Source organism: Cupressus sempervirens, chromosome 7, assembly GCF_028749045.1.
Source record: "Cupressus sempervirens isolate cs-2001-9-10 chromosome 7, ASM2874904v1, whole genome shotgun sequence".
Taxonomy (NCBI): domain Eukaryota; kingdom Viridiplantae; phylum Streptophyta; class Pinopsida; order Cupressales; family Cupressaceae; genus Cupressus; species Cupressus sempervirens.
In genome coordinates this window covers 354388626-354400585 of record NC_143124.1, presented here as the reverse complement: position 1 = coordinate 354400585, position 11960 = coordinate 354388626, and the positions used below count along the sequence as shown (strand labels likewise).

General features: G+C 33.8%; 1 protein-coding gene across 4 annotated transcripts; it reads right to left on the bottom strand.

The window, feature by feature from the left end:
- Positions 1 to 3889: 3889 nt before the first annotated feature.
- LOC149546920 (uncharacterized) lies at positions 3890 to 11927 on the bottom strand. Of its 4 annotated transcripts, none has more exons than XR_016353793.1 (4): positions 11617 to 11920; positions 11433 to 11494; positions 11191 to 11283; positions 3890 to 4110 (listed from the first exon to the last, which is right to left on the bottom strand). XR_016353793.1 is itself a non-coding variant. In XM_089791420.1 (4 exons), the coding sequence occupies exon 4, from the start codon at positions 7065 to 7067 to the stop codon at positions 6663 to 6665; it is 405 nt and encodes a 134-aa protein (XP_089647546.1). In that variant the 5' UTR covers positions 7068 to 7074; positions 11191 to 11308; positions 11433 to 11494; positions 11617 to 11927; the 3' UTR covers positions 6318 to 6662. The 4 variants fall into 4 exon arrangements, 3 of the variants coding, with proteins under 3 accessions (XP_089647546.1, XP_089647548.1, XP_089647545.1); XM_089791420.1 differs by lacking the exon at positions 3890 to 4110 and adding an exon at positions 6318 to 7074 and having other exon boundaries at positions 11191 to 11308; positions 11617 to 11927; XM_089791422.1 differs by lacking the exon at positions 3890 to 4110 and adding an exon at positions 6318 to 7074.
- Positions 11928 to 11960: the final 33 nt, after the last annotated feature.

Genomic DNA, 11960 nt, shown 5'->3' with positions numbered 1-11960 from the left:
AGTTGGAAAGTAATGTATGTTCATTAGATTGTAGGTACCGCAAGTTAGCAATTTTGGAATACCCAGGTCTGTAAACATATGGTCTAAATTGCATTGCGATGACCATCGATATGTGATCAAATGTCTTTGTGCCAATGCTTGTTGTCTAAGTATGGAGATGTATCATTGTTCATTGTAAGTACTATATGGATCTGTGCATTTGATGAAGTCAACTATCACATTAGTCCTGCGTAGCAACATGTTTGGGCACAAGGTCAACAATATCATTTTATTTGATAATATGTACATGTACAGTAAGCTTATGTAATCACTTTTTGCTTTGAACAATAAGCCAATGAATAATCTTAAAATATAATTGAACTTACTTTGTGGAAGTAGTGAAGCTAATTTTCAAGGACTAGCCATAGTTCTAAACATAGAAAGCAACAAATATATATTTAATTTATAAATAACAGGATCCATTAGTGCAACACCTTTGTAGGGTTGCAAATTTCGTAGAAGACCATGGGCTTGTATGGATAATATACTTTTTCTAATATCTTAAAGCCTATGGTGTGTGTGGAGCTTTGCTTCAACAACATTTTTAAGAACTTGTCAAGAAAAAAAAAAATTCTCTTCTTCCTTTTATTTGTTTTTAAGGATTTTTTCTTTTTGAATAAGGGCTAGATTCAAACAAAGGTATTATGTTGAAGCCTAAACTCCTATGGGGATTTCATCTATAGGAGAATGCAATTTAAAATTTACAAATTTTCAGTTTTGAGTTTGATTAAACTCTTGTCTCTAATGTTGTTGTTTATAATTAAATACGTTCATTACCTTAATGATAACAGTTTGTTTGGAAGAAATCTACAAATGGAAAAATGTGTATTATCACTACCTCTCTCTCTAAAATGAAGGATTATTCTTCCATATCGTTCATAGCCCTTGATGGTTTCTCTACTCGTGTTATTGACATGAGATGAATGAGGACTGGTATTAGATGTTCTCATTTATGTCAACGTATGGGTACTAAAGCTGATTGCTTGGTCAAAAATTAAGAGAAAGTTTTAGCTCAAGGGTTTTGCCTGTAGAGGTTGTTTGCAACATCTAGGTAGAAGGTGATAGGTTACCTTGTTCAATATGACTTCAGAAGAGTTTATAATGATTGTGTGGAGGTTTTACTGCAGTTCTATAATTTTGAAATTTAGGTAACTATTGATTTCTAGCTCTAAAATATTGAATTGTTACAAGTTTATTTATTGAGAAATTGTGGAAAAGGGTTATAATCCTAAAGTATTCCATTTGAATCATAAATAAGATTATCCATTTATACAAACTGACTAGTATTTTGCTGCAGCACATTTTCAATGGAACCATATCCCCGATATTGTCTTCAACTTTGAAATATATATCCTCTTGAAGTTTGTATGGGGTGTCTATTTACACCATCTTGGACCACTACATTTAAAAACTCTTCACTAGGGTATGTATCTTATGTACGTGACAAAAAAAATTAGTTTAAATTTAATTATAACTCCATTATACCTTATAGTTGCTTAAGAAAAGGTGAAGCGGTTCCTATTAACAGACTTTTGCGAATGATAATGTTTGAATACATGAATAGTTTAATATAAATTAGTAGATTTATGTTCAATTCATATTTATGAAGAGTTAATGAGATCAATGTTTTATACCTAGCATCATTTGACTCCAATAGAGGCCATGGAAGATGAACAACTTCATAAGATGGTCCAACAACCTTGGTTCTTTTAACTATTGTACTCTACATTGTAAATCTCAAAGTTGTACATTTTATTACTAGAATAATACCATAGATCACAAAGATTTACATTTTATTATTTATTTAGTAGTTTATTACAGCTCATTATGTTGTTCTAAAAACTATACGTATAGCACTTTCAATTTTCCGTAGCATATTGGTTGTAATTGCAAAATAGAATAGAATATTCCACTATTTTATTTTTCTAGGATGTAAAATCATAAGACAAACTCAATTGCAACATGAATAATTTCATAACAAGTTGCAATATTTCAAGTTCTATGGAACGATGGCGAATTCAGTCTCATCAAAATGCTTGATTCAATTACAACATTGTGACATGCTATACACTATATATAGAATATCAGAACAAAGTGTAGCTGGACATTTCTTTTTTCTTTTTTTTGCATCCATTTGATATTCTTCATGTTGGTGGGATAGTTCGTAGTTCGGCACTAATTTCATAGATTTCTTCTATGATTCTATTACTCTCAGCTACAAAGTCTAGGGACTCTACTTGAACGATGCAAGCCTTCAGTCGTTCTTTGTTGTCATATGTTTTCATCTGACATGTTACAGTAAATATGAACTACTTATTTAATATGCCCCTAATAAATTTTTTTGCTCTATCTTCCATGTTGTCTGAGTCTTCTAGTTCTAGCAATTCATTTGTAGCCATTCCTATTAGTTGTGTTGCTCCTTCATTGAATGTTGTTACCCATAGCTCTCTAGTATGGTATTTTAATTGTATATGGGCCATGTAGCTATAATTGCATTCCGTGAAGTATTTATCACATTTCCCATAGTACCATTTGTCACCTTGATTTTTAGTCAATTTTTTTTTGCATTGCTTTCCTCTTACTTGGTTGGGGCAAGCTGGGTAGGAGAGCTTGTCTGTGTTGATCTCTAGAGTAGTTGCTCTTAAAATGCATCTTATAGCATGAGTTGTGTTCTTGGTTTGTTCATGTATGTCACTAATTGCCGTCTTCATTACTAGAGGAGGTACCAACATGTATTTGACTGATGTCTGACCATTGTCTTTGACAATTCATTAAACCATAATTTCAATTGCTCTATTTTTGGTGTCTGAACATTGAGCATTAGATGTGTATTGCTTGTAGTGTTGATTAGTTTGCCATTAAATTTTGTAACACGACCACCTTTGACTACTAGAATTGTGGTTTCCTTTAAATAGTACTTTTGTTGCATTTCACCACCCACTTGTTTAGCTGCTAGTCCCTAGAGTGTTACATCAATTGGTGTACAAGTCATATCAAGTAACTATATAGTACATTGTGAAACTTCTATTCCATTCACTCTTCTTATTTTAGAGGTTGGCTGTACACATATAACAGCTCCCATGACATCACCCATAAAGTTGTTGAGCATGCTTTAAATGAGGTCAAGTGGTTCGAAGCAGAATTGATGACTTGGGATGGTGTGGTCGTCTTCACATAGTATTATTTTTGAGTTTTCTTGTAGCGTCACTTCCAATCCATTGCTCAATTTGTTATACAATTTATTTTTAGGTTTTATTGTACCTCTAGATAGGACATACGTGCAACTGACTTGTACTCTCTTGTAATAGTTGTTTGGTAAATTGTTAAAGCAACACACATGATTTTTAGTGCCATCGCTATCTATTACATCAACATTGAACATTTAGTCTACTCCTCTTTGTGTCTTGTAGTGATGCATTTCCTTCTCCATAGTTATATGGACCTTGATGTTGCACCATGGTTGGTGTGGATTTATATTCTATATCAGTGTAATTGCATCTGAGATGTCTTCGAGTGGTTGTGGTGGTGTGAGGCCAAAGCAAAATTTTCATTGTTCATGGGTAGCTAGCTGCTCTTCAATTGTACTTTTTTGTTTTTTTTTGTAGTAGGAGCTTTAATGGTGTTCCAATTATATCATGAGTTGGATGTACCACTTCCAATGCAAGAATAATTATCCACCTTCACATTGACACAATATGAGAATAAAAACATTAGATTTTGTATTGAGCTAAGTGTGGGAGGCAAGAATACCATTTTTATGATTTCTCATCTTACTGGGATGTATTTGTTGCTGACAAGGTGTATTTTGATAGTTGTATAATTGAGCCAATTGTGATTTCTCCAAAAGTAATTTTCTCATTGTACTTTGTAGGCAACAAAGCTTGGTGCACATGTGTACCATCTGAAATGTCTAACATATGGCATTCCATTTCGATTAGGTCTTCTCAAAGTTTATTGGTTGAAGATATTTGCATGGTAGGTGACACAATTTTGTGTCCAGCAATCAGCTGACCTATGGCATTTGGTGTCAGCATGTCCATAATTCCTTGTTCTTTGGTTGGCTTGGTTGTTCTGAAATGTGGAGTGGATATCAGAAAGTAGTCACACTTATGCTTGAAACCACTCTAATTATGAAATATTGAATTATATGTTTTGGAAACACAGCAAAAATTCAACACTCTATTGAAAGCTGAAACTTGAGGAATTGAACGACAAATGTTTTGCATATAGAATGCTTCATATATCACAGATACTAACACAAATGAAATGAATCACTTTCATTGAATTATCACACAGTTTATATGTTTAGCAAAAAAGGAATTGTCTTAGACATAGAATTCTACATGTTGATGTAAATGCATAGATATGCTGGAGAAATTGTGAGAAGTCTCTGATGTAGTAGTGGGATGTTACCCAGCTACAGGAAGAATTCAACCCTATATTGAAAGTTGTAACTTGAGGAATTGAACAACACATGTTTTGCATACAAAATCCTTTGTATATCGCATATGCTAATACAATTGAAACGAACCACTCTCACTGAATGATCATAGATAGATCATATGTTCAACAAAAAAAGGAATTGTGTCAAACACAGAGTTATATAGCATACTTTAAAACTAAAAAATTGAGAACTAAAAGCCATAGATTTCCTATAAGAGGAATGGAAATTGTTCATCTTAGCTACAATGTCAAGGATCTATATGAGGTCTATCATGAGTTTTTTTAGATAATCTAAAATTTGGAATTGACCATATGTATTGCTTTTATTTCGCATTCCTGGCATATGTTGTAAATGGAAAAAGATCAAGCTTGAAAACATGATTTTAGGGTATAGCAGATATTTCTAAATTTGTAGTAGAGGTAAAAATATGGTCTAGATAGAATAATAGAAGGGAAGGAAATCAGTTATTGTATTGCTTGGCACTACCCATTGTAAATTGAACACTGTTCTCACCGAGGCAGTCTAGGGCTATATGAGTTTTTTAAACTCGAAACTCTGCTTCAGATTGCCCATAGATCAATGTCATTTAAATAATTTAAATGATTTTATGTGAATTATAGGCCCAAAGATAATGTTCAAGTTATGCATTTGTTAGTATATAAGCAATAGTTTGGAGAACTGATGCAACATTGGCCCCTGAAGGTTAACATTGTTGATCAGCTAGACTATACAAACATGGACCTTTATCCTATACTCAATAGGTTGCCTGGTGATGATTTCTTAAAACCTTTCTTCTTCACTCTGATATACTATACTCAACAGGCTGCTTGGTGATGATTTCTCAAGACCTTTATTCTTTAGAAAAAACTCTTGATTTGGTCATGGACTACAGGACAGACCTTGTGTTTAGGTAGTGATGGATCACTTTCACATTTTTTTCATTCAAGCACGGAGAGAGATATTTAAAAATATTTATTATTGTAACCAATAATATAATTTATGGCTGCCTAAAATTTGAACGCTAGCTTCATCATTTTTGGGTAAAATGCAGACCAGAATAGAAGAAAAGTTACTTTTTTTCCATAAATATACCAAGACAATTAGGTAAATAGAAGAAGCTCTTATTTTATTTACCTAGAGATTATTTCTAGAATGTTAGTTGTGAAAATTGGATAAATTCTATCATATAGAGTGGATTATTTATTATTAGTAAAGAAGACTACAAATAGCATATCTAAAAACAATCAGGTCCTATGACAAGAAGAGTTGAACTCATTTAGAGTACTCCCAAATAAGCAATGTAGAGGATACTTCCCACCAAGAAATATAAGAAGTGAAAGAACAAGGCTGAGTGAATGCATCACTCAAAAAAACAGTAAGCTTATCAACAAGAAATACAAGAAAAAAAAATCATGGCTCAGTCCTACATAGCAGGCTGCTCATAACTTCCAAAACTAAAGCCCGTCTGGCACCAAGCTCTACCATCACAATAGACATCACTATAAAATAAAATGACATGCTCATTTGCATTCATATTGTACTATTCACATAGTATATACATGCAATGTAAAAAATGCAACAATATCAAGTCCCTATGTGGCTCTCAAGTTACTTCATAATGAAATTGAACCCACTACTTGACTGCCCTATTTATGCTTCTACATTTTGTATACATATTTACTAAGCCATTTGTATCCTCTATCTTCTTGGTGCATGATAGTTGAAAAAATGTCTATAGTACTCTCCATGAGATTAATTTAGAACCATTATTATGAATCAACTTATCTTAATTTAGTATAGAGTCATTTTACAAAGAAAAATCATTTCAAAACCATTTACAGATAGAAGAAGTTGATATATATAATAGAGTTGTACATTATTGTTTGTACATCTTACTGACGTTGCTATGTATTTACATACTTGCCATTATGTCATATGGATATTTAGCTTACACTTGCTACTGCTTTACATATCTATGTGGATGTGGTATCATTGTTTCAAGAATTTAGTCGTACAAGATGAGACAAAATTATTTTCACATTTCTTATAGACTTGCAGAGGGTTGGTCTTGACTACATTTGTACAATTATCCTTGGATCTATCGACAATTATGTTTATAGGCACTCAAATTTGGGGGGGCAGCACTTTGGGTATACTATCCTAGCCATCATTTAGGTGGTCATTTTCTATTTAAATAATAGTTAAATGCTTGTTTCCATATGCCCAACATGTCCATCTCATAGAACTTTGCATGTACAATTTGACGTGATGACTTTTGGAAGGCATCTGCCACATTGCACATTGCTTCTGTTGTATCAACAACATGTTGCATTCTTTCGATGGTAATGGTGCTAGTGGTCTCCATTATGTTGGAAAAGCACCTAATGTCCCACACAATGTCTTCTGAATATTGCACAATGTTGTGACAAACTTCATCGATTTCATCGTTGCCTTGTGCATATTGGTGTACAGGTGCAGAGCCCAGCTCTGATTCTACATCGTTATTGTTTCCATGTGCCTTGTTGTCACTCTCTGGATTGGTGTTGGAGATGGTAATGACATCATCTACATCTTCTGATGCCATTGCATGGCTAGATCATTGAACGTACAAAAGTAGATTAGACTACTGAATGTAGTTTGATGTTTGAGAAAAGCATATTTGTTGAGATTTTTTATGCCCAAGAGGCATGTCTTTCAAGCAAGGATGGAGATAGGATAGTCAAAGAGGAAAAGAAAGCAAAATAATGACATCTTACATAACATATATTCTCATAAGCAATGACATGATAAAAAAATATCCAAATGATTGATAATCACATATGCCAAAAATTTGGTCCTTTGCTATTTGCAGAATACCTACGTGTGGACAAAGCTGAATTTATGATAGTTTGTAGTCTTTTGCTGATTGCAAAATACCGATGTGTGCATAAAGATGAAGTTATGATAGTTTTTATTGATCTCGTAGATAAAATCATAAATATCCATCCTAGAATTTACAATACTCATACCCAAAGAAATTATGTACCATTTTCTTGAGCAAACATGGAGAACAACAAATCAATCGACAAACGAGCAAAAAAGCCATGATGAAATAGTTTGAATAGTTTGAACAACTATCTATGAGCAAGAAAAGTGAGCAAATTAGAATTGGAAGCACTCCTTAGGAAAAGGTCATTGCCAATTGTTTATAGGCAACAAAAAATGCTTCTTTTTGTTTCTTGTATTTTCAGGATACAAACATTTTGTTTCATTAAATTAGTGAACTGCTAAAGATTAACTTGATTGAGTGACATCTGGCAAATGGGACATCATTCAATCTTTTGAATCCTCTTCTACACATTGAGATGCTTTACATCTGATATTTTGAATTCTCTTCTACACATTGGGATGCTTTACATCTCCTCTGTTTGGCTTACAATCATATTTCTTAGTTGTTAGGCAGGATAGATAACTTTTTAGCATTTTAACTATCTATTGACCATGAATACTTTTGCAAACTTATTTCAGCTTAGTTTTGATATGTACCAGTAGGCTCAATAGTAAAATTCACCTTTTAGTATTCATTTATATTCCTCACAGCTGTTAAGGGTACTTTGCTCTCTATTAATTTTAGTTCTCTACATAGGCACGTGGAATCTTGGCTTTTATATGTTACTGATCTTCCTTCAATATTTTTCTTAGCAACCATAATGATAGCCTTGACTAGACTCTTTTGGCATAACTTCAACAAGTAGTCAGGTTGTGCAACAGATGATGTTTATCATTGTAATTACTTATTGTTTCACTGTTCAACATTCAAAACATCAACATGGAAAACATGAATTCCCTTTCATCCCTTGGTCTCATGAATGTAGCTGTGCCCATACCACAAATGAGGTCTTTTTCTTTTCATACTAAGTAATGCAAAATGTTCATAAAATATATTCCCCACTAGTTGTGCTAAAATCCACTAGAGTATTTTTAAAAATTGAATTTAAGTTTCCAACAGAAACTAAAATGTCACAATCATGTAACAATATGTGTAATTTAAAGTGTAAATTTTCACTAGGCATTCCTATTACCATTTGTGTTCTTTGCCACTACAATAGGAGGTATATTTTCACTCCTATCATCTTTATGGGTTGTACCAGCATTGGCAATCATTGTAGAAGCCTGGTCATCATTTTCAAAACCAGTTCTAATCTGCATATTCTTAATCACAGATGAACTCCCCTTGCAGAAGATAGAGCAATGATCTTTAGTTAGAACTCAATTGCTCAACTTGGGTACCTTAGAAGGAGGCAAGAGGGTGATTTGGATTAATAAGTCAATGAATTAGAATTCATTTATGTAGGTGCATGGTGGCTGATCAGTGAACAACAATCATTCCTTCAATGGTCTGAATCACTAGGGTTTGGAGCTGAAAATCCATATAATCTAAATATAGAGATATGGCCAACAAAATGCTACTGTGATTTGACTAGCCCCATCAGTCACAGTGCAGTTAATTAAACAAGCTTAGTTCATAGATTATCTTATCATTCCAGCATCAATGCCAGAGCATCAAAGAAGTCACTACTATCCATTGATTCTGAGACCAAAAATAGGGTTTTTGATTAATATCAAAGTGTCAAAACCAACCTATTTATTTGTTCAGTCTTTTGGCATGGACATTATAACAAGTTAATCTATCCTATTTTAAATCTAAATCTATGGCCTTAACTTGCTATGGTTCAATTACCACTTACTAAGGCTTGAAAATATTGACATCTAGAAGATAAAATCCTCTTCTAATGATATTCAGGCAGAAGGAATCGAGAAGCAGAATTAAGTTTAAAAAAGAACAAACTCAATATTCCAAATTCGGCTAGGAGATACAAAGCATAAAACAAATTTGTTCACCGAATAGAGAGCACTGTTCTACAACCATGCCTATAAATGACAGATATTCTATAATGGGTTTTAGAATCAAGCAATGTGTTGAGATTTTCAATGGCTCAAGAGATCATTCAACCAGACTGACTCAGTTGAGAAAGAATGTTGTCCAACTTTTGACGTCTGAATTTCTTGAGATGGAATGATCTTTTTATTAATATTGGTCAATTCTTGGATGGCATCATCATTTATATAAAATTAATAATTATTCGTTATAAAACACAGATGCTTTAAACACTAACAAATAATAATAAAAATAATATATATGTGTAAGAGTATTATTGTTAATTAATTTTAAAATAGTAATAGTTTTTCTGGTGGCTCATCTAGACACTCAATTTTTGGGTGCCACTTTTGGAGCCTAGCATGAAAATAAACCAATAAAATTATGTTCTCACTAGCTAGGACAAATGATGGTGGAAATTGATGCGGATGAACTCCCCTTGCAGAAGATAGAGCAATGATCTTTAGTCAGAACTCAATCACTCAACCTAGGCACCTTAGAAGGAGGCAAGAGGGTGATTTGGATTGATAAGTCAATGAATTAGAATTCATTTATGTAGGTGCATGGTGGCCGATCAGCGAACAACAATCATTCCTTCAAAGGTCTGAATCACTAGGGTTTGGAGCTAATAATCCATATAATCCATATATAGAGATATGGCCAACAAAATGCTACTAGGATCTGACTATGCCCCATCAGTCACAGTGCAGTTAATTAAACAAGCTCAGTTCATAGATTAGCTTACCATTCCAGCATCAACGTCAGAGCATCAAAGAAGTCACTACTATCCATAGATTCTGGGACCAAAAACAGGGTTTTTGAATAATATCAAAGCCTCAGAATCAGCCTATTTGTTCAGTCTTTTGGCATGGACATTATAATAGGTTAATCTCTCCTATTTTAAATCTAAATCTCTGACCTTCGAGGGTTGTTGATGGTTTTGTTGTCTGTTAATGCTTTGTTTTCAATGCCAGTTGAGTAGGATAAATTGACAGCACAACTTTGTCCTGCTTTTGTGTTGCACTGCTGGTGTATAGATTATGCATTTTTCCTTTTTTGGATCATATATCATGCGAGCTGCCCCATTGGTAGTACTTAGCTATATTAAAATGACCTATATATATTAATAATACTTTTGTTAGCAGCAGTATCCAATGGTTAATCTTTTGAATATTTCCATCAATATAACTATAAATAGACGATGGTAGTTGTTGCAAAACTACATACATTTGATAGCATGATATTACAATTGGCATTTAATAATGACAATTTGAGTTGTGTAAGCTCTTGACGCTGGTCTCCATTCCCAGATCCCCTTATTGTAATCAAATTTCTACGCCTTTATGTTCTTTTTCAGCTTGCCTGGCAAGCCAAAAATGGGCTTTTAAACTGCCATTTCTTACATGGCATCTAGTAATATTTTAAATTCTCCATTCTTCCAAACATTAATGCTAATATATAGTTATGACTTATTGAACAGACATTTTTATTGTGAGTACTCTGATAAATCATTTTTTTTAAGGTAAATTTCTACCTTCAATAAGGGAAAATATCAAGTTTGAAAAACATCTTGGCTGCCATAATCAAGAAAACACCTTTTTCTCAAAAAACCAAGTCATATATTACTCTCGGAAGCTATGATTACAGTATACTTTTACGGCACAAGAACCTATGCCAGATCACTTAGACTTTATCTAATCATTTATCGAAAAAAATAACTCTTGCACAATTTCTCTACTTTTGGCTATACTCTGTGTACATATATCAATAGAATTATTGTTTCACGTACCAGTGTAGCTTTCCCCTGCAATATAGAAATCTCGACTCTTCTACTGTGGAAATCTTTCAGACTAATTGAGAAGAAATGTGTATGCGTCTCGAGCTATTTACCATGACAATCACAAAATCTATTTCATAATTCATAAAGTGAAATACCAGTGTTATCATCGTTGCCATTTATAGGGAATCAATTAAAATTGCTTTCAATAACAAGAAAATACACAAACATGGAATTGCATAATGTCATCTCACCACAAGTGTTTAGGAGAACTCCAAGCCGTTGTTGTCCGCATCTTATACTCTATACCTAGCTCCTATAGGAAGAAAAAGAAAATGATCTAAGCAAGGCTGTTGAGAAGCAGAAAGCATGTAAACAGAATGGAAAGCAACCAACAGAGGAACAATACCTGTTTAATCTATAGCGTATGAGTCATACCTTACACAAACCCCTCAGCAACCGAATTTATAGGAGACCTGGGCGGTCGAACTGCTGTGGTTGGAGAAATGGTGCCCTACAACGGTTATCCCATCAACTGACTTGTGGTCTTCCAGCTGGCTCTGTAGCAACTGCGTAGCATCTTAAGCTCCCCTCAGGTGTTGGTCAGCCATGGAGCACAACTGTGGCAAGCCAGTGCGACTAGCGAAGTTCAGGAAATCCCGACAACCCTAAGGAAGCAGTTGCATGAGGAAATGCCAGTGGGCTATCGCCCAAGTGAAAGCCTATTAGCAATAAGTAAAGTGAATGATTAGGACTACGTATTGAAAATTTAATCTTATCAC